Below are 20421 nucleotides of genomic sequence, written 5' to 3'. Positions count from 1 at the left end.
CCTCACCCTCACTCACCCTCACCCTCACTCACCCTCACCCTCACTCACCCTCACCCTCACCCTCACTCACCCTCACCCTCACTCACCCTCACTCACCCTCACCCTCACTCACCCTCACCCTCACCCTCACTCACCCTCACCCTCACTCACCCTCACCCTCCCTCACCCTCACCCTCACTCACCCTCACTCACCCTCACCCTCCTCACCCTCACCCTCACTCACCCTCACTCACCCTCACTCACCCTCACCCTCACCCTCACTCACCCTCACCCTCACTCACCCTCACTCACCCTCACTCACCCTCACCCTCACTCACCCTCACTCACTCACCCTCACCCTCACTCACCCTCCCTCAACCCCTCACCCTCACTCACCCTCAACCCCTCACCCTCAAACCTTCACCCTCAACCCCTCACTCACCCTCGCTCTCACTCACCCTCACTCAGCCTCAACTACTCTCACTCACCCTCAACCCCTCACCCTAACTCACCCTCACCCTCACTCACCCTCAACACCTCGCCCTCAACCTCAACCCCTCACCATCACCCTCACTCACCCTCACCCTCACTCACCCTCACCCTCACTCACCCTCACCCTCACTCGCCCTCACCCTCACTCACCCTCACTCTCACTCACCCTCACCCTCACTCACCCTCACCCTCACTCACCCTCACCCTCACTCACCCTCACCCTCACTCACTCACCCTCACTCACTCACCCTCAACCACTCACCCTCAACCACTCACCCTCAACCACTCACCCTCACTCACCCTCACTCACCCTCCCTCACCCTCACCCTCACTCACCCTCACCCTCCCTCACCCTCACCCTCACCCTCACCCTCACCCTCACCCTCACTCACCCTCACTCACCCTCACTCACCCTCACTCACCCTCACCCTCACTCACCCTCACTCACCCTCACCCTCACTCACCCTCACTCACCCTCACTCACCCTCACCCTCACCCTCACTCACCCTCACCCTCACTCACCCTCACCCTCACTCACCCTCACCCTCACTCACCCTCACCCTCACTCACCCTCACCCTCACTCACCCTCACTCACTCACCCTCAACCCCTCACCCTCACTCACCCTCACTCACTCACCCTCACTCACCCTCACTCACCCTCACTCACCCTCAACCCCTCACCCTCACTCACTCACCCTCAACCCCTCACCCTCAACCCCTCACCCTCACTCACCCTCAACCCCTCACCCTCACTCACCCTCAACCCCTCACCCTCACTCCCTCACCCTCACTCACCCTCAACCCCTCACCCTCACCCTCACTCACCCTCAATCCCTCACTCACCCTCACTCACCCTCAACCCCTCACCCTCACTCACCCTCACCCACCCTCACTCACCCTCACCCACCCTCAACCCCTCACCCTCACTCACCCTCACTCACCCTCACTCACCCTCACTCTCACTTACCCTCAACCCCTCACCCTCACTCACCCTCAACCCCTCACCCTCACTCACCCTCAACCCCTCACCCTCACTCACCCTCAACCCCTCACCCTCACTCACCCTCAACCCCTCACCCTCACTCACCCTCAACCCCTCACCCTCACACAGTGCAATAGGTCTCAGACCATTTCAGTTACAGCTTTAAGAAATGTTTATGGCTTTTTTTATTTGTAATTCTTTAGCATTGGCTACAGGAAACAAAAATGCTAAACATTTACAAAAAAACCCCATAAACAATTCTAAAAGCACTAACTCTAATGGTGCGAGACCTATTGCATTTCCAATGCTTGTTTTATTAATCTTTTTAATAACTTCGATTAAAGAAAACCATACGATACAAAAGACTCACATGCATGAACATAGTCAAGTCTCATCATCACATTAATGACACTCGAGGGGGGGGGGGGGTTGAGACAATCTGTCTCCCATAGTCCAACAGGGCGCGGAATCACCGCAGGGCATAGTTTCAAAATACAGGTGTGGTTATCTAATGTTGAAATGTGCCAGTCGTACCTTCTGAATGGCCAAGGGAACTCAGTCTTTGGGGATCTTTTCCTAATCAGCTGGTTAGGTAAGCTCCTCTATGCTTCCACCTCACGTTGCTTTCCTCACCGATTTTTTTTCTGATTCCATGAGTCCTGAATGTCAAGGTTGTATGTTGTTCCCTGTCGCTCTAGCCCAGAGATCTTGAAACTAGGGGCAGGCTCCCTTGGGAGGCCTTATTTAACCCCAGAGGTGGGGGGGGGGGGGGGACATGCTCTGGCCAAGAACAGCATCATGCTGATAAGTTCTTTGGTTTTAGTGACAAAATGACTGACTAAAATCCACTCTGTGATGGGCCATCACTAACATCATCTTTGATTCCTATATTGATCGGAAGTAGGTGTGTCAAAGGGGAATGGACTCCAAATAATCCTCAACCCCCCTACCCCCAGTCCCCCCTCTTCCCCCACCCAAAACAATACTAAAAAACCTACTTCGTGGTTACTTCTAAACTTTAGTAAGACCTGGATGACCAGAATAGTATGTTGCCAATTGTGTATTTTTTATTGCATTTTTTCAGGGGAACACAACATAACTTAATTTAAACATTGCCAATTTGATAGTATGAGGTTTTCATTCTGGGGTGGTGGGGCGATTTTATTTTTTGGGGTCACACTTGGGAGTTGGTACGGTCTTTAAAACATTTGAAAACCATTGCTCTAGCCTAGCCTGACCAAGTACTGTTCTCTTGGTTTCTGCTTCTAATTAAGAAGGAGGCAATCTGTCTTTCCTCGCTTACAGACCTCTTGGATGTCGATGTTGTGAGTCTTTGAACCCGGCCTACAAGCCTCCATCCACCATCTAGGCTAAACAAAATCCACAACCCAAGCAACCAAGTTCAAGTTTCTAAAGTTATTCCATTGGCTTTACCCAAATTGGTAAACCCGTTCATGCCTCCTTTAGACGGCATTTCATCTCTCTCCAAATATGTGGCAAAATAGGGCATCAGTTTTATACCTGCAAAACGTTTGTCTGCCGACAAGAATCAACTGGCTCTCGATGGACTCTTCCATTGAGTCCATCGAGCGTCAACAGATAGTCCTTCGTCTTTGTTATTTATTTATCGTTGACCAGATTAGAAGTCCTGTAATCTTGTGCTTTCTGGTCTTCTGCATAAACCATACAAATACAAGCCCTCACATGAACTGAAATTGATTTCCTAAAAGATAGCATTTCTGGTTCCTTTAACTTCAGCTAGGTACATTGATATTAATTAATGTACAGGCCTGTGTATCCATGTAAATACTTGACTTATAAGAACAGAACTGTTTAAAGCAAGGGCGTTCTATGCCAATAGGGTGCACACAATTTGAATTAAAGCCCACATAAGTGGCATGAAAGCCCTTTTTGCCTCAGAATAATGCAATAATGTTTCTCAGAACACCCCTCATTCATCCCAAAAATGTCACTATTATTTTGGAGATTTGGCATGCTGTCTTTTTCTTTGCCATCTGTAGCTAAGTGGTCATGTCATGGGCATTAGTCAAATACTTGTTCTGCTATCGAGATCTTTGTCACATATGGTGATCTTAAACCATAGAAAGCAGTCTTCAGAGACAAATTGTCCCATAAGTCAACCAGCATTGTTGCTTTTTGAATTAGGCTCATCCCCATAAAAAGTGCCCGTACACTCTACCAGAGCCAAGGCTACTTGAGTAAACATATCCGGCCATGGGCTTGCTGTTGGTTAATTCTACATGGTGGGTGAGTGGATAGTAGAATTCCCCTACGCTTTGCTCCCCTCCTTTTTTCTTTTGACACTTAGATTCTTGTTTTTTTTCTGATTGTTTTGACTGTTTGGCTCTGAGGCCTGTTAAACCAAGGTTAGATGTGTGTTATGGTTTAAAATGGTAGTAGTCCCTTCTGCTCTTTATTGAAGCTCCTGCAACATGCAGCTGTAACTGAAGGGTCCCACATCCTTGATTCTTCACAATTAACTACCAATCATAGAAAGGCTTTCTGCATGTTGCTGATAGTTTCAGCCATGGCGTGAATACATTTGACAAGTTATCTTCTATGAAAATGTCTCATAATCTGAGGTGTAGCTACAATTGGTGCAGTGGCACTCAGGCCCAGAGCCTTGGAGGGAGGGGGGGCATTGAGCCCTTATAATTGCTGAATTGTACTTCCCCAAAAGCAGTAAAACTGCAATTTTCCTGCTTGCGCGAGGCTCGTGACATCCTTACTATGCTACTGCATCTCATAAAACTTCAGAGTTTCGAGCCTAGCAGCCCAGCTACAGTCCTCTCTGACGATTTGAAAAAAGCAAAGCGCGTAAAGTAAATGGAGAAGCAAATACTCACCTGACTACAAAACTACCTATCTAATAGCCCTTAGAACTTACAAAAAATGATTTTGACCACAAAGTCTGAATATTTCTCACGTAAAATCATCACTTCCAAAAACCAATCAAAGGATATCTTCTCAATAATTAATAATTTACCTAACCCTGACCGAGTTACTTTAAAAATCACACCTTCGCAATCCTTATGTGACTCACTGAATAACTTATTTATTGTTAAAATTAAAACCATCAAAGCAAGTATCCCCATTTGTACAAAGCCTAATTGTCAAAACAAACCTAAAAACAAACAAAAGCTAGAACAAATCCCAATAATAAATCAAGAAGTCTTCTCAGACCTACTAATCAAGGTAAAATCTGGCTTCCCCAGGGATGGCTGCCCCCTGTGGGTTCTAAAAGAAGCCTTTACAGCCTGCCCAGAACCTGCCATGACCCACCTAAACAAATCGTTACTCCAGGTATACGTACCTTAGGCCTTCAAAGAGGCATCGGTCATCCCCCTCCTGAAGAAACCAGGAGCAGATCCTGGAACTCTCTCCAACTACCGTCCTATTTCACTGCTCCCCTATATGGCCAAACTACTTGAAGCTCACATTGCTCAAGAAAGGTGGAAATGCTTTTGGCTATCAGATTACTTGGACCCTCACCAAGCAGGGTTCCGCCCAGCTCATTCTACCGAATCAGTGGTATTGGCAGGTCTGGACTCGCTGCGAGAGAAAGCAGATGGAGGCGCTCCCCAAGCCCTGGTACTGTTGAATCTCTCTGCCGCTTTTGACACGGTTGACCACAACATCCTGATCGACCGTGTCAGGGATGCAGGAATCCAAGGCTCTGCCCTGGAATGGATAAACTACTTTCTTACCAACCGTTATCAAGCGGTCCGCCTGGGAAACTTCACAGCCCCTAAGATTAAGAACACTGTGGCGTTCCCCAGGGCTCGTCTCTCTCCCCTCATCTGTTTAATCTATACCTCCTCCCCCTGATCCATTTACTAAAAGAAAGGGAAGTCCAAACCTTTAACTATGCTGACGACTTCCAACTGATACTACCGATTAACGACTCCCCTAACACCATCCTTGAATTCCAGGAAACCATGCTGTTCATCCGTGATTGGATGAACAGCAACCACCTTAAATTAAACCCAGATAAAACAGAAGTGATCCTCAGAGGAGTCGCACGGAACCCATGGAGCTCCAACTTCTGGCCTAAAGAACTTAGTCAGCCACCCGCCCCCTCTACATCCGCCAAAACCTTGGGAGTCATAATCAATAAAGAACTCACCCTGAAAAATCAAATCAGTAAGACCTTTTTCTACATGTCCTAGTTAGCCAGATTACTGCCTTATTTGATGGTTGGGGACAAATAAATAACGTACGGTGTAGTGTAAAAAGATAACAGCACCAAAGGGTCTTGCAAGTTCCCTTAAGTGAATTTATATACAAATACATTAATGGTTTTTGGAACTTTATGTGGACTTGCAGGATGCACTCAAATGCGAGAGGACACAAGCACATGTTGGTGATGGTGGCAGTGGCCCAGCTTGGAAATGTAGTTAAGTAGGTCTGTTTGAGGCACCGTTGACATTAGAAAGTTCGTCCAAGCAACGCACCCTCACCAGGATGCCCAGTTGGCTAAGAATCCCTCGCTGTGAGGAACAAACTTCTCCACTCGAGTGCAGGCTCTTGCATTGACGTACTTGTTGGGTGGTACTTAGCGCTATGCTATAGCTCCAGCTATCTCCCTTGTAGAAGTGTTTTTTTAATGTGTGTGTGTGTGTGTGTATACATTTATTTATATATATATATATATATATATATATATATATATATATATATATATATCCATTCAACTGATCGAGTTTTCTGCAGACTGGAGGACATGCTTTTTTTTTTTTTGCTTGTGGCTCTTGGCACATTTGTGCGTTTTAAAGAGGTCGAATAAATGAGACCGAGGGGAGGGGACATATGTGTTCGTCTCCAAAACCAGTCCTTTCAAATGCAATTCTGTGAATCTATAATTCGAAGTATTCCGTTGATTACTTTAATGTTTCCCCCCCTTGCTGCCTGCAGCAGCAGGGCACGCACTGGCTGGGAATGTGTACCCTCTGTATTTTTAGCTAGCAGCAGCCCCCTAGCACGGATTGAATTATCGAACGGGCATGTGCTGCGAGGCTCCCTTGGCCGTTACCTTGAACTCTCCGTGCACTGACTGCTCCTTTGATGAAGTGCCTGGACTGCTGTTTACCGGCAGCGCTGTTTTCGAGCCCCCCTGTCAATCTCCGGAGCCCCTGGGGGTCACCCATCAGACCCCAGCGCTCCAGAGCCCGGTCCCAGCTGGACACCTGCGCGGCCGTCTGCTTTGTCAGTACTTCCAGCAATTTGCGCTCTGTCAGGGGGGAGGGGGCATCGAATTAGGCTGCCGAAGATAGCGTCCCTGCCAGGAGGACGATGCTGCTGCACCGCAGACGACAGACGCGGATCTTCCCGCTTCAGTGCGGGGGCTCGAGACCCGGGGAGTGAGGGCTGCCTGCCTGCTCTGGGGGAGAGCATGCCTACCCTGGCGGCTGGGCGCCGCGCCGGTGTGCCCTGCCTCTTCAGACCTGGAGTGGACGGACCGTCCTGTCTTAAATGGGCTCTTTCCGCGATGGCCCCCGTGCGCCGTGTGGCCGCAGCTGTGCCCTGGGAGGAGCGGGGCTGCTGAATTTGTTCGCCCGGGCCCAGGGCTATGCTGAGATTCATCTCACGTTGGCATTGTTGCAGCTCACAGGAAGACTGCGCGGAGGATGACAAGTGCATTCTGAGTAGGTACGTTGTTTTCCGCTCTGTCTTTGTTCGGCGCCGGCGTGGGTCGGCGGGGCGGGAGGGTTGGCTGGTTAGTGCTGAAGGTGCAGATTGCGGAGCAGTGCTGCAGTGTCCCCGCTCAGGTGGAGCAGCAGCGCCGCGCGCCTCCCGCTGCACCTCCGCCAGGCTCGCTGCTGCTGCAGTGCGCTGCCGGGCTCGGGCTCCCTAGCCAGGCGGGACAGGCGGATTTAAAAGGAGAAGCCCGACAGCCCCCCTGGCACACACTGCCAGCTGGGTTCGGGGGCCACTCGCGTGTGGGATGGGAGCTCGCGCCGCCAGCCTGCTATGGAAACGCTGTTTACTGTCACTCTAGTGCCCTGGTGACAACATGCCATTGAGATGGAAAGCCAGCGCTCCAGCTATGTGGAAATTCCCGGTGCCCGTGCTTAAGGCGTCCAGGTCCTCGCCACTGTCTCCAGCGTACATGTAAGTGAAAGCGGGGATTTCACTACTGTCGCCTGCAGCATTTGCATAGGTCTCAGCGACATTGCCGTGTTGTTCTTCTTAACCCAGTGTTTGTACTGTGGTGGTGGTGTTTGTGCTGTGCAGCTACACAAAAGGACGTTGCACCAGTCCTGAACAGACACAGTAGATTCTAAGGGAATGGACTTAAAATATGTATAGTCTATATACCGAGTATAGACATGTATATTGCTAGATAATTAAAAACTGCCCCCGCCCCCACTCCTTTTCGGACAGTGAATGTTATTTCTGAAACGAGCTGTAACCGTGTGGACCCTTTAAATGTGTTTATAAGATTAGCGCTTGCTAATTAAGTACTTATTTTTAAAGAATGTTTCCAAATTGTAGGGGTTTGTCATTGCTTTCAGTTCATTTGTCATTTTTGTGTTAACAGTTGGTCTTGTGCGCAGGTTTTCAGCTGGTATAGTAGTGTGTTGGTTTTCAGCAAAGGGAAATGGGTACCTTAATTGGACATTGTGTGCACCTGATTTTCTTTTGAACAGTTGTGAATGGTTCGATCTTTGATTGTTCATAGCCATTTGTATTTGATATCTTTTTCATTGTTACAGTTAAAAGTACGATTAAAAAAACAAATGTGGAGGCTGGGGAAGAGGTGTTATCTTGGCGAAGAATCGTGAATGCTGATATTTAATTCAAAACGTGCATTTTTTTGTCATTTTTAAGTATACATTTTAAAAATTATTTTTGGTTGTGAGATTTGGGCATATTGAAGATATTATTTTTAATTCAATGTTTACCGTTTGTTAGACCTGTGTGTGTGTGTGTGTGTAAGCGAAAAAAAGGTCTAGCATGCAGTGGCTGCTTTCTTTTGGTTTTAAAAGTGAGAAATATTGTTTAATTAACAATTTTTTTATTCATATTGTGTGCAAGAATACGACCACTTCCACCAAAACATATAGTTTAGAAATTATATATGGTTACACAATTGATGAAACCAAAAAATCCTTTCAATTTAGTCTTTATTTCGAAAACAGTGGTATGCTATGGATTTGTTTTATGCAAAAGTATTGGAGGGAAGTAGCCGATGGCTCTGTAATGTTATTCAAACACTAGTATTTCTGTTTTTGTCTATCAGTCCAGTAAAACATCAAGTCGAGTTCAGAACAATTTAATGAATGCTCGTGAAATGAAAAGCATCCAAATGCAATATTTCCTATATATTTGTGTATGAAACTTCACTAGCAACTGGGTCTTCTGCAGGCTCCATGTTTTCCTTAGTGCTTACACACTGGTGTGTTGACAGCTCTCTGTGTTTTCGTGTTGGGTAGGTGTAACTCACATGAATGTCTGATCTGATGCTGCAGTCCTTTGTGCGCCTGTGCTCTTTTTTTGGATGAGGCTCTTAGACTGATAGGTTGATGAACCTAGGTGAGGCAGAAGGGCTATTGTTTACCTCCCATTGGGTGATCCAATCAGAGAGGAACACTCTGCATGAATCACTTCTTATGATAGGTATACCACGGTTGAGCCTGTTTTATAATAGTTAAACCGAAGGGTTAAAAGAGGCTGAGGCTTGGAACAGGCTCTTAAAAGAGTTGGAACAGGCTGGCAGAAGCAAGCAGTGGGAGGAACGCGAGGCTCTTAGTGCATGGTGGGCAGAGGGGAATAGGCAACTGGCTTGAGACAATTTGTTTTGAAATGATGATACTGACTAGTATAAATAAATATTTATCATGTCATTGGCTCTACATGTTTGCACATCTTTCAGTTTGGTACAAAATACAAAAACAATCCATCCTTTCCACAGACCACATATTCTCCCCAAAATACAGTAAGATATTGTAATAAGTTGCATTGGCCAACAACATTATTTTTTTGGTGGGAGCACCTAGTCGTATATGTAAATTGTAGGAAAGACTCACATTTTTCTGTACCAATCTTGTCTCTTACGTATTGCTTTTAGATTCAGATTTTTTTCTCTACTGAAGGTGCTCCCTCTCAGTGGATGTAGTGCAGTTTACTTGAGTGCCTGAAGACTAGAGCAGGTGAGGCTAGATTTGTGTTGAGCATGGGTGCTCACAAACATTTTCCTAAGGGCCCAAAAGTTAGATCTATGATGTGCTCGAGGGCCACATAGATGTCAGCTGGATGGCTGCCAGGTGAGGAGGTTGGAGGGAATTGGTAGTAAGGTGGGTGTAGGCGAAGCAAAGGATATATATCTAATGGCTGAATTGAGCAATATGAAAGCGGAAAACCTGAGAATTATTCTGGCTTTTCCAAATTGTGTGATCCTATGCAGTTGTTTCATTTCACATCCCCTCTTTTTTCTTCATTATCACCTATATAAGGACCGTGAAATACATTATTTCAGAGTATGCGCTGTACAAAACCTGCTCCTGTGTTTGATTCATTAAACTATAATGTTTTTCAAATATAATAGTAACTCGGGCTACCCAGAAAGTGCACATAAGAACTGAGTTGCCTCTTTAGCTCACGATTGGCGTTTTTGTCATGGTAGGTGGAAGAAGTAATGCTTCTAAATTCATGTTTGAAAACTATCACTTTAAAATATGAATTCTCAATGCACTAATATAATCAATTGAACTATGGTGAAAAGGTTCTACATGTTAAATTAAATACATGTTTTGAGAATGCCATCATTTTACACTTTTTGCTGCAAGATGTCTTTACAAATGAAGGCGTTAGTAAAAGTTAAGCCCAGGACTCCCTAGTGTCCTTTCTTTAACACCAAATAACCTTGACATAAATGATTGCCTGTCTATTTAACATTTTTCGATTGCTAGTGCCGAGGAGTCGAAGAAACAGCAGCCCAGTGTTCCTGTTGACCAGGAAGGGCCGTGCTTTGAGTATCCATGGCGTACAGCATGTATTGCAGTTTATAGCAGTGTCTTGGAAGTTGGTATGGCAACACTTGTGAGTCTTTCACCCTCAGTCGTATATTTATAGCTGCACTTTATATTCCTAAGACTTTTTTAAGACTCACTTGACGCGCATCTTTTGTCCAGCTCCTACAGAGTCTATATATTGCTTATGATTGTGTAGGAGACTTGCCATCTACACCACATTCTCTCATTCTATGAAACCACAGCTGTGACTTGAACGAGGGAAGTTGTAAGGAGCTAGTGCATGCAGTGCCTAGTAAGTGCGATTAACAATTTTATTCACATAGCTTCAGCTATCCACCTGGATTATTTTTCGGCTGGGCTCACCTCATCACAAGATTTATACAAAAGTAGTACTTCCTACTCACTGTGCCATTCATGTTTATGTACTTTGCCACCAATCCAACTTGGCTGGTTACAAATCTTTCTTTTACATGAACTCCGTGTAGTGCTACATATGTTCATTTGCTCTTGAGTGTTAGCAGGTAAATCAAGGAATAAAAATGAAAAGCTTGTTGGGTATTCTATATTTTTGCACAGACTTAAATTTCAAAATATTTGATGCGTGTGAGATTTAGCGTTTTCTACTTTGACATCACCTGCTCTGTTTTGGTGGTTAGTTGTTTATGCAGCAGTAGTTTGCAGTGCCTAGAGCAGGGGTATTCAACATTTGTATAAATTAATCTGCTGTGAGGATTCCGGATATCGACGAGATAAAAATACATACAATGCTTGTAAATGGGAATAATTTTTCACAGACGATGACTGTCCTGAAACGACAGAGCAAATGCTTGATTTTCGTCTTTTTCTTTTGTGAAGTTGAACTACAAACTCCATTCCTTGAAGCTTTTGTCTTTGAACACGTTAGCTTGCTTTTTAATGTCCACTATTAGGACCGCAGTGTCCCTCCACCACCTTCCGTTTTTATTTCCTCCGCCACCCCCGTGGCCAGATCTATCTCTGCCTCTTATTGTTCACCGCATTTTCAATCTGTTGCAATTGTTGACAACCCCACCCCCTTCCTCATTCCGTTTCTGCTGTTCCTCTTCCTCTTTTCATTTTGTGTTGTGGGCGGTACCTCGACTCCCTTTGTGTCTTTGCTTTTGCCCTAAAGCAGGGATTCTTAACCTTTTGACTCCTGTGGACCCCACTGAATCATTGTTGGAATTCGGGGACCCTCACCGAGTCATTATTGGAAGCTGGGAATCACCGGTTTAAGTAATTTCAATGAATTGTATGTACCTCAAACAATAACCAAAACTGCACAAACAAGTATACTCTAAACAAATGCTCAAATATTGAAATATTTTGTTTAATTCTCAATCTGATACATATACATTTTTCGAATTTTCTATTTCGCTTCTTTATTTGTACTTCATTTTAATATACCAGTTTTAATATTTAATTTTTTTAAACAGTTGCGGACCCTCTGAGTAACCCTTGCAGACCCTCAAGGGTCTTCGGATCATAGTGGTTTTTACTAATTTTAATATTACTGAATTTGTAAAACAGTCGCAGACCCTCTGAGTAGACCTGGCTACCACCCAGGCGTCCTTAGACCACAAGTTAAAAACCGCAGTCCTGAAGTTTGTTATTCACTCCCTTGTCCAACCAGTCTGCACTGCACCTATCCTGATGTGTTCACCTGAGATGGTCGTGTACTATATTTCATTATTTGTATTCTTTATGTGTCTCCAGAAATTGCCTCTCTCTGGCCCCTGCTTTCCTACGTCCTAGGTCCCGGGAACATAGTTTGGAGGCCAAACTTTGGAACGAAATATGGACCAGCAAATCTAGTCAAAAACATCGGCGCCATCTGGCCCACGCCCTACAGTTACTCGGCGTCACGGAATATTGGGGAACAAACCCATCTCAACAGGCATTAAAGACCGTAATCAAGCACAGTGTCTGGATTTGGTCTTTTCATTCCGACAGGGCTAAACTATCTAGAAGGAAACCTGCCTGAGCCGTTATTACTGACCTCAAACCGGGGGTTGAGTCATCTTATTTATCAAGCACATTTTCACTTTTCTGGAAGCTAACGTTTATGGCCCTATGATTGGGCGAATGGCCTTTTTTAAGCATCTGCCATAATGGCGGCACCCCTGTGTCAGTACCAAATGCAGGGAGTGCAGCTACCACTCTGAAAGCATGGAGGATGTAGCCTGCACATGCCCTCTTTGCTCAACGACAGAAGGATTCTATTGCAGGAGGAGTGGAATACATTTGGACCTCGCACATGTCGTCAGGCCATAATAGCTGCCAGGAACTCAGAAAATACAAAGTTGAACATCCGGTTCACTACATTTGTCAGCCGAGCAGCTAAATCGCTGGGGAAAGACAGGGCAGCAAATCTCCCGCTGGCTGGCTGTGACGATTTGTCGCCATAAAACCACTTAAAAAACTCTGGCTCATCCAGTATGGCCAACCTGAACATTGCTTTCAACTGTCAATTAATAGTCCATACCTTTGTATGTCTTGGTGTCACTTTTTAGATTTTTAAAGTGACGCTACAACGGTTTAGTTACCCAAGCCCTCGAACTCTATAGGCAATAAACTCAATACTCGTAAACTCTTAACTATAACCCATTATTGCATTGCGTCTGTATTAACCTATTTTTAAAAAAAACTTTGTTCTTTGTATATATGAATTACATGTTTTTTAACATTTTGTTATGGTTTTTAGTAATCAAACAATTAACTTTGAATATTGAATAGTGCTTTCCTACCTCCTATTTTGCACATTCTTACCCCGCTACTGGAATGTTGGGGTATACTGTTATTTGAGCTGGATTTGGTATTGGCTCCCTGGTTAAAAGAGGGAAAATTGCCTTGTGAAGAAACAAGTCACTTAGTTGTTTTTCGAAGTGTAATTACTGAGTAGATGCTGTTCATAATTGGACATTTCTAAGCCTTTGAAATCTGGGTAGTCCTAGCCCTTTGTGAACACACATTGGACACCCCAGGTAAAGAGCCTTCCACTAAATTGATGTGCACTCCATCATATATGTAGAAAAGCGTTGTATGCTGTCATTGCATGGGATTTGTAACCGTTTGTTTGGTGCTATTTCATGTTTTTGCATTGTTTGTTTTAGAGAACTTGTCTTGAATATGCATGTGCATGAAACATTAGAGTAATATTAGTGGAAGGAAAGGGAATTTGGGAAGGGAGGACTTGGTAGGGATGGAATCTCAGTGTTATCCCTCCGACAGATGTGGGACAAAATAAACATCCCTTGGAGTGCCCTTTGTGGGAAAAAGTTTGACTGACACGGATGGCCAGGAGGGGGTTATGTTGCTAAAGCAAGCGCATATCTGGCTGCCCCTTTGCATGCAGAGAATCAGAAATAAGAGAAAAAATGTCATTCAGGTATACTTTTCTTAAGTCGAATGGACAACTGGCTATCATAAAGCGGTGGGCGGTTGGTAGGGTATGGATTTGTGATCGGGAGAACAGAAGGCATTTAATGCCAAGAATGAGGTTCGAAACACATCTCCCATCCTACCAACCACAGTACCCGCCATCAAGTCGTACAGCCACCCTGGGTCTGCCGTTCTCTGTACTTTTATTTTAAAACATTTCTGTTTGCATGCTGTATGGATAGTTTTCAAACCTATACTTAAAAAAATGGTCACAAAAGAAAACCTAACCTAGTTTTTTGACTGGTACATTTGCAAGCAATGTAAGGGATGGAGGGGGAAGGTTCATTTAATGACACCAGAAAAAGGAACGAGGACGGAGCAGAGTTGTGGACTTAGTCTTCATTTGTGGACAGGGTCGGATTGGCAAGGCGGGCATTCGGGAAACGGCCGAAGGGCCGTTGTCTCAGTGCCCTCTGTGGGCCGTTTTTTTTCTCCCCTTTTTCAGTTCACAGAGAGTGCTCTCTGCTATCTGCTCTCTGTGAACTTGGGAAGGGGAGAAAAAAAAACGGCCCACAGAGCGCACGGAAACAGAGACAGAAATGAAAGTGCTTCACTGTGTGCCATGCAGTGATTATTAGCTGTGGCCTCACTTCACCCCCTGCCCCTGAAAAGCAATCACGCCAAGGGTGGGCTGGGGAGCGGTGATTGTCTGCGAAAATCGGCCTCCCTGGGGGCCAGGTGTTGCTCAGGCCTTGAGCCATTTCCACCTCGGCCCCCCTGGGGCCCACGCAGCTGAGAAACGGTGTTAATCTTAACACCTCGCCCACAGCCCCTCAGATTCAGGGCACAGTGGGCGAGGAAGAATGGGTCTGGCTGTGGGGGCTAGGTGATGTTTTGAAATCCCACCATCTTCACCTCAGCCTTCCCCTGTCTACCATTGTGCTCCCCTGCCAAGACATTGCCCTGGGGCCTGGAGGGCTGGGGAGGGTTGATTAATTTACTAATTGCAGGGGCCATACTGCTGTTCATGTGCTCTTGAGCTAAGTAGGTTAGTAATAGCAGGGGCTTCCCTTCTTTTCAGGTGCTCCTGCACTGAAGTTCTTGAATAATTTTGTGACAGAAAGGGGCCTTGCTGTTTTTTTAGTTGCTCAGCATGTAGGCCATTGTCACCTTGGGCCTGTGTCCTGCACAAGAACAGTATCCTCCCACTTTCATTCCTTATCTTTGCATAGGCATAGGTGGCCTAACGCCAGAGTTGCAGAGATGGGGATTCAAGTTTGAATCCCAGGGTCTGCTCAACAGCCTGTGATTCTGGGCAGATCACTTCCTCGCCCAGGCCCTTAAATAAAAAATCAGATCATGTGTACTGTAATTGGTACTCATGAATAGAACTCAAATAGCCTTTGTCTTGGGCTGAATTTACACTACATAAAACTGTCAAATGGTAAGAAAATTATAAAAAATAACCATTTGTTCATGCTTTATGATTCTGCAAAGGGACCATGATAATTAAAGAGGACACTTTATAAAAACATGTCCATATTTTTAACACAGCTTTTCCGATACAAAATTTCCATTTCATTCCCCTTAGTGCTTCACTGTCTGGTTGTCTTATGCTGTGGAGGCTGCGCTCTGACCCCTAAGTCATTCGGCACCTCTTGCTGAGTGCACCATTCTACTTCTATGTTCTTTTTGTTATTCTGGGAGAGTCTAAGCTTGCCCTAAGATAACATTTCATAGTATTCATAATTTCCAGTGACTCCCTCCTCAATGGGGGATCTTGTTGGCTGATGTTTATGGCCTTCCTTTCCCTCCCCAGCTCCTGGTTTCGTATCTTAATCAGATCATGTGATCCTAGGCAATTGTTTTATTTCACTCCCCATGGCCCAGACTTTAAGGCAGCAACAGATATGAATAAAACTGTGTTTTTTGTATATAGACATCACCTGCTGACTGTGAAATAAATGTATGACTAGATTGTACAGATACATTTTTTCAGCATTCTTTACACCCCAGACTGCCTTTTCCTCGTTTGTGAATTCTTACTTTTGTTATTACATGTTCTATTACCAGAGATTCCAGTCTTACCCTTTCTCCTTGACTTTATACTAGATTTCTGGTTTATGTGATGATTAGAGTCTAGGACATAGCTGGTTAGGAAAGAGTATCCAACGACATTGTGCAGGGCGTTAAGACTGCAAGTAAGTATTCAGTTATCTGAACTGCAGTGCTCCTAGTCTTTACCAATGTTACTTGCTCTGTAAGCTTTAAAAGGCTTAATTTACTAAATATTTGTCTACAAATTAGACCTCAAAGAGTAACCAAATGGTGTTTCATGAAAGGGCATGCCCCTCGAATGTAGGCCACGCCCCTTAAATGTAGGCCACGCCCCCTTAATGTGGGCCACTTTTTCGTCAGTGCCCGGGCCAAATTGTGATCCCAATCCGACCCTGTTTGTGGAATTATGTCTTGTGTTTGTAATCACAACACAAAAAGCGTACTCTGTTATGCCCAACACCAAGAAGGCATCTCTTTCCTTAGCTCTGAAAATATTCACATAAGGGAAGAAAGAAGGTTTTGGACATTGGAAGATCTTTTCTTCTCTAGGTTACAGTAGATACTTTTTGATGTATCTGTATGTGTATGTGTGTGTGTGTGTATATATATATATATATATATATATATATATATATATAGTGTGTGTGTGTGTGTGTATGTGTGTGTATATATATATATATATATATATATAATGTGTGTGTGTATATATGTGTTTTTGTATGTGTGCCTATATATATGTATATATATATATATGTGTGTGGATATGTGTGTGTGTGTGTGTGTATATATGTATGCAGTTGTAATTCACTGTAACAGTACATTGGATACTGTGCTCTTGGAATAAACTACCTTGTTAAGAACCATAACCTTTTACAGATGTGCCTCGAGATGTTTTCATGGTTAGGTGACCATTAAACAAAGTTTGTTCTTTACGAACCTAACTGCATAATCTTTATTAAAATTAGCTCAAGCCAGTGTTACTAAAGGGCAATATTAAATCCCATATTAAAAATCAATGTTTAATTCTTGCATTTAGTTTTTGTTTTAGAATTACTCGATCACTTTGATATTGCACAGTGTTGTTCATTACACCACGTTTGGGTACATATTTTCCGTTTGAGCAGAACACGTGGCATCTGTAAACAGTGAACCACCAAACATTTTCTAGAGATGTATGATTGGTATCATCCACATTGGTCCTCTGGTGGCGTTCTAAGACTTTGTTTAATCAGCGTTTTTTTTAAACGCCATGAAGTCAGAAATCGTGGGCTCCAATTTACAGGAATTAAGCAATAAACTTAGATGAAGGAGTCAAAACAGAAAGTGAATGTTATAACATCGAAGTGTTAACATCCTCAAAGATCTACATCAGTATTCAGACCACTGTGGCTCCGAGGGAGCCCAGAGAATAGAGGATAGTATTGGATGGACAAAACACAACAGAAAATTTCTACCAACCTAGTGAACAAAATGGTTTTACCTCAGTCGCTGCTTTTCTGGTTGAGCCATTCCCTTGTTTCTTTGGGTCTGGGTTTTAATCCTTGCCATCCCAGTGGGATGCCTTATTCCATTGATGCCTACATGCTTCTGGTGCCTACATCTTTTTTAACGCTATTAGCTCTTGCTTCCTTGCTAGAGTATCTGGGGGAAGACCTGCAAACTGTAGAATGTTACTATCCTCATAGGTCTCCACTTTCTGTATAACACAGTTTTCAACACGCAGTCCTGGATTTCAGCACAATTTATCATCACCGTTACACTTCCACCATCACCAGTGCACTCCTGTTGCCACATTGGCAATCTGCACACTTTGTAGACCAGTTCAGTTGCCGCATCCACCACTGACAACATATCCTTTGGCAGAGATGGCTTCTTAACTTTCAAAGGGGGTCCCACTAGCACTCTCAACCGGGTACACCCTCTTGTTGGAAGACTAATGATGCTGGACAGTCTGCAGTTTAAAAATATTGCTTATGGTGGTGTTTTTGAAATCCATATAGTCGTTCTGGGGAGATCTAATATCTCTCTCCTCTAGCTCTTTTGTTGATGTAGTTAAGATTTACACACTTCGTGGGCTGTTTCACCTTTAGAAGTCGACCCAAAGTCCCTCAGTTTTCTTCTCCATCACTTTGGCAGGTGCTTCAGTCTGGACTAAGTTTAATAAAATCCTTATGCAGTGCATTAATTGATCAGAGCAAAATAGGTCTCCCTTAGTAGGATAATTGTCTTCCTGAGGACCCCTTTCTTTCTCCTTATACACTTTCCTTGTGTGGCAGTCCATGATCTGAAAACCCCTTGCTCTTCTACCACCTTCTCTAGACAAGTACAGCACTTTCTAAGCCCCTAATAAATCTAGAGCCCTGGAGGTTCCTCTGCACAATGTGAAAGTTAGACTGCGGAAGCACCTTCATTAAATTAGTACTGTAACCTTATCTGGCCAGTGCTAGGATTTGCACATAATGAGGGGATCCTGAAATTGCCTCTCCCAATCTAGCTTAACATTGCTTGCTTCTGTCTGCAATGCTAGTTAGACTGTGGATCTTTGTTCCAGCAGCCACCTCTTTTGCATCTCTGGCGCTCTTGCTGCTGTCAGCACTACCTGGTGTCACCCAAGCAGAGAATGTGTACAAAGGTGATTGACCCACCATCGCTATCTCCTATAAGTTTAGTGCACTCTTGCCTAAGGAGTCTCACACACAGTCTCTCTCCAGGGGCCTCATTGAAAGCTGTAAGACAACCCTGTCACTGCTCCAACAGTTCTATTGCCCAACAGGAGGCTCTGTGGATCTCGGAATGCTGTTTCTCTGCTAGGTTGAATGGTGAAGCACAACAACTAACTGGTTGTCAGTAGCTCTGTCTCAGACCTTAAAGCGAGGATAAGCAGTGCAGTAAATTATTTCCCGATGCCTTCTTGCACAGTGACTGAATCCTTTTTGTCTAGGTTCCAGCAGCAGAGAAGGACTTTTCAGTTGATTTCTCATGTACTCTGGTGTGCTGCTAACTCCATTGTGGACAACCCGGAGGTGTTGCCAAAGTCTAACAGGAGGACATATTATAATGTGCTTAGAAATTCTTACAGTGAAAACTGCCTGGAGTTACAAAATAAATTGGTCTTATTTTTGTAATATATTCAGATGAATCAAACAAAGGAAATTGCTTTCTCATTTTTTCCTTTCACAAAGCTGCAACTTGAGGTAGTTATTGTGTTTACCTGCACTCTAACCGTTGGTACAACATGTGTAAGTCAGTACATGTGGCACAATGGAGAAAAGACCTGTTACAGATGTTGCACACACTTGCTGAAGGATTATCAGTCGAGAGTTCCTGTCCATCACGAGAATGGACTGAATCTCTTGTTTAAACAGTTTATCAGCTCTCAGGTGAGTTCATAGAAGTCTGAAATCTAATTTAGTGAGATCATAGAATTCAAATATCCTGATGATCAGTGTTGTCCCTCCACTGGTCTCTTTACTGAGTCATATCTGTTGTTAGGGACTTTACAACTACCAACAGAGCAGTCTCCCAAAGCTTCTCCCCACTTTGAATTTGCAATCCCAAAAGTGAAATTCTATAACGGAGACGTACTAGAGCCACTTCCGGATCCATATGTCGGCGCCCTACTCTATGCCTGTTCAATATCCATGAAGACATGATTGATGAACCAGATGCATACATGTGTCACCATTTGAGATCTTCTTAATGAGACTCCTCATTAATCTTCCTATAGTTCCCAAAAATTCTTCAAATTCAGCTGCTACTTCTATTAACTCTTGCCCTGGTGCTTCTTTTCAGATTTTCCAGCACATAAAGTTATTTGCTACACTGATAGATTCCTGTTGCTAGCTTTCCCCTTTCATGGTGGCCTAAGTTACTCCTCTGCTTAGAGGCCCTCAAGATAGTACAATTTCAGGAGTCTTGCTTCTGTACTCCTCCAAAGCATAAGATCTATAGTGAGAGGAAAGATACCAGCAATATAAACTAGACCTGAAAGAGATCCATATTAAAAACCAAACAAATGTGGATCTTCACCCACAATATACTTTCACAGAATTTTATTAAATCTTAGTGGAGAAAGTACGCCTTCTGAGTGAAGATTATAAAAAATAAAGTGGCTCAGGTTTTACCTCCTTTTTTTTTTCTTGGAGGATCGTGCCAACACTCAACTGTTCCTCCCTGTCTTTCAACCTTTATTTCAGTCTTGTTTTCCTACAGAATGCTACAAGGAAACTTCTTTTCATGTTTTTTATATGTTTTTTTTCTTAAAACATGTGCCCCATCTAGTTTGGACTTTTAGTGTAGTTTTACCTGTGGTGGCTAACAGGTTTTTCTAGCTTATGGTTTCTATTGACTTAGAGAGGCTGTCTGTAAAGACGACCCTTTCATTGCACTGACTTTAGATTTCTGACTTGGTGAACTGCAGTTTCTCTCCACACATTAACGTTTTCAAATCTAATCCGATTTACTTTATTCGACATTTTTCAGAAACACCATGAAAGTACATTTTAAAATAACAA

General features: G+C 44.0%; 1 protein-coding gene across 4 annotated transcripts in view; it reads left to right on the top strand.

Moving 5' to 3' along the window:
* The window catches only part of LOC147662656 (kelch-like protein 13), a 409739-nt gene that overhangs the window by 162763 nt on the left and 226555 nt on the right, over positions 1 to 20421 (top strand). The window contains exon 1 of one of the 4 annotated variants that reach the window (XM_086951014.1): positions 6526 to 7124. The exons of 1 other annotated variant lie outside the window; for it this stretch is intronic. In XM_086951014.1, coding sequence (XP_086807140.1) covers positions 7045 to 7124 — 80 coding nt within the window. In that variant the 5' untranslated portion in view covers positions 6526 to 7044. Of the gene's footprint in view, positions 1 to 6525; positions 7125 to 7215; positions 7587 to 20421 lie in introns of those variants that run through there. 2 more of the 4 variants (XM_086951016.1, XM_086951013.1) reach the window with 2 other exon arrangements.

The sequence above is a fragment of the Lissotriton vulgaris genome, unplaced genomic scaffold (assembly GCF_964263255.1).
Source record: "Lissotriton vulgaris unplaced genomic scaffold, aLisVul1.2 SCAFFOLD_322, whole genome shotgun sequence".
Classification (NCBI taxonomy): Eukaryota; Metazoa; Chordata; class Amphibia; order Caudata; family Salamandridae; genus Lissotriton; species Lissotriton vulgaris.
Note: the sequence above shows the minus strand (reverse complement) of the source record. Positions and strands in the feature narration are given on the sequence as shown.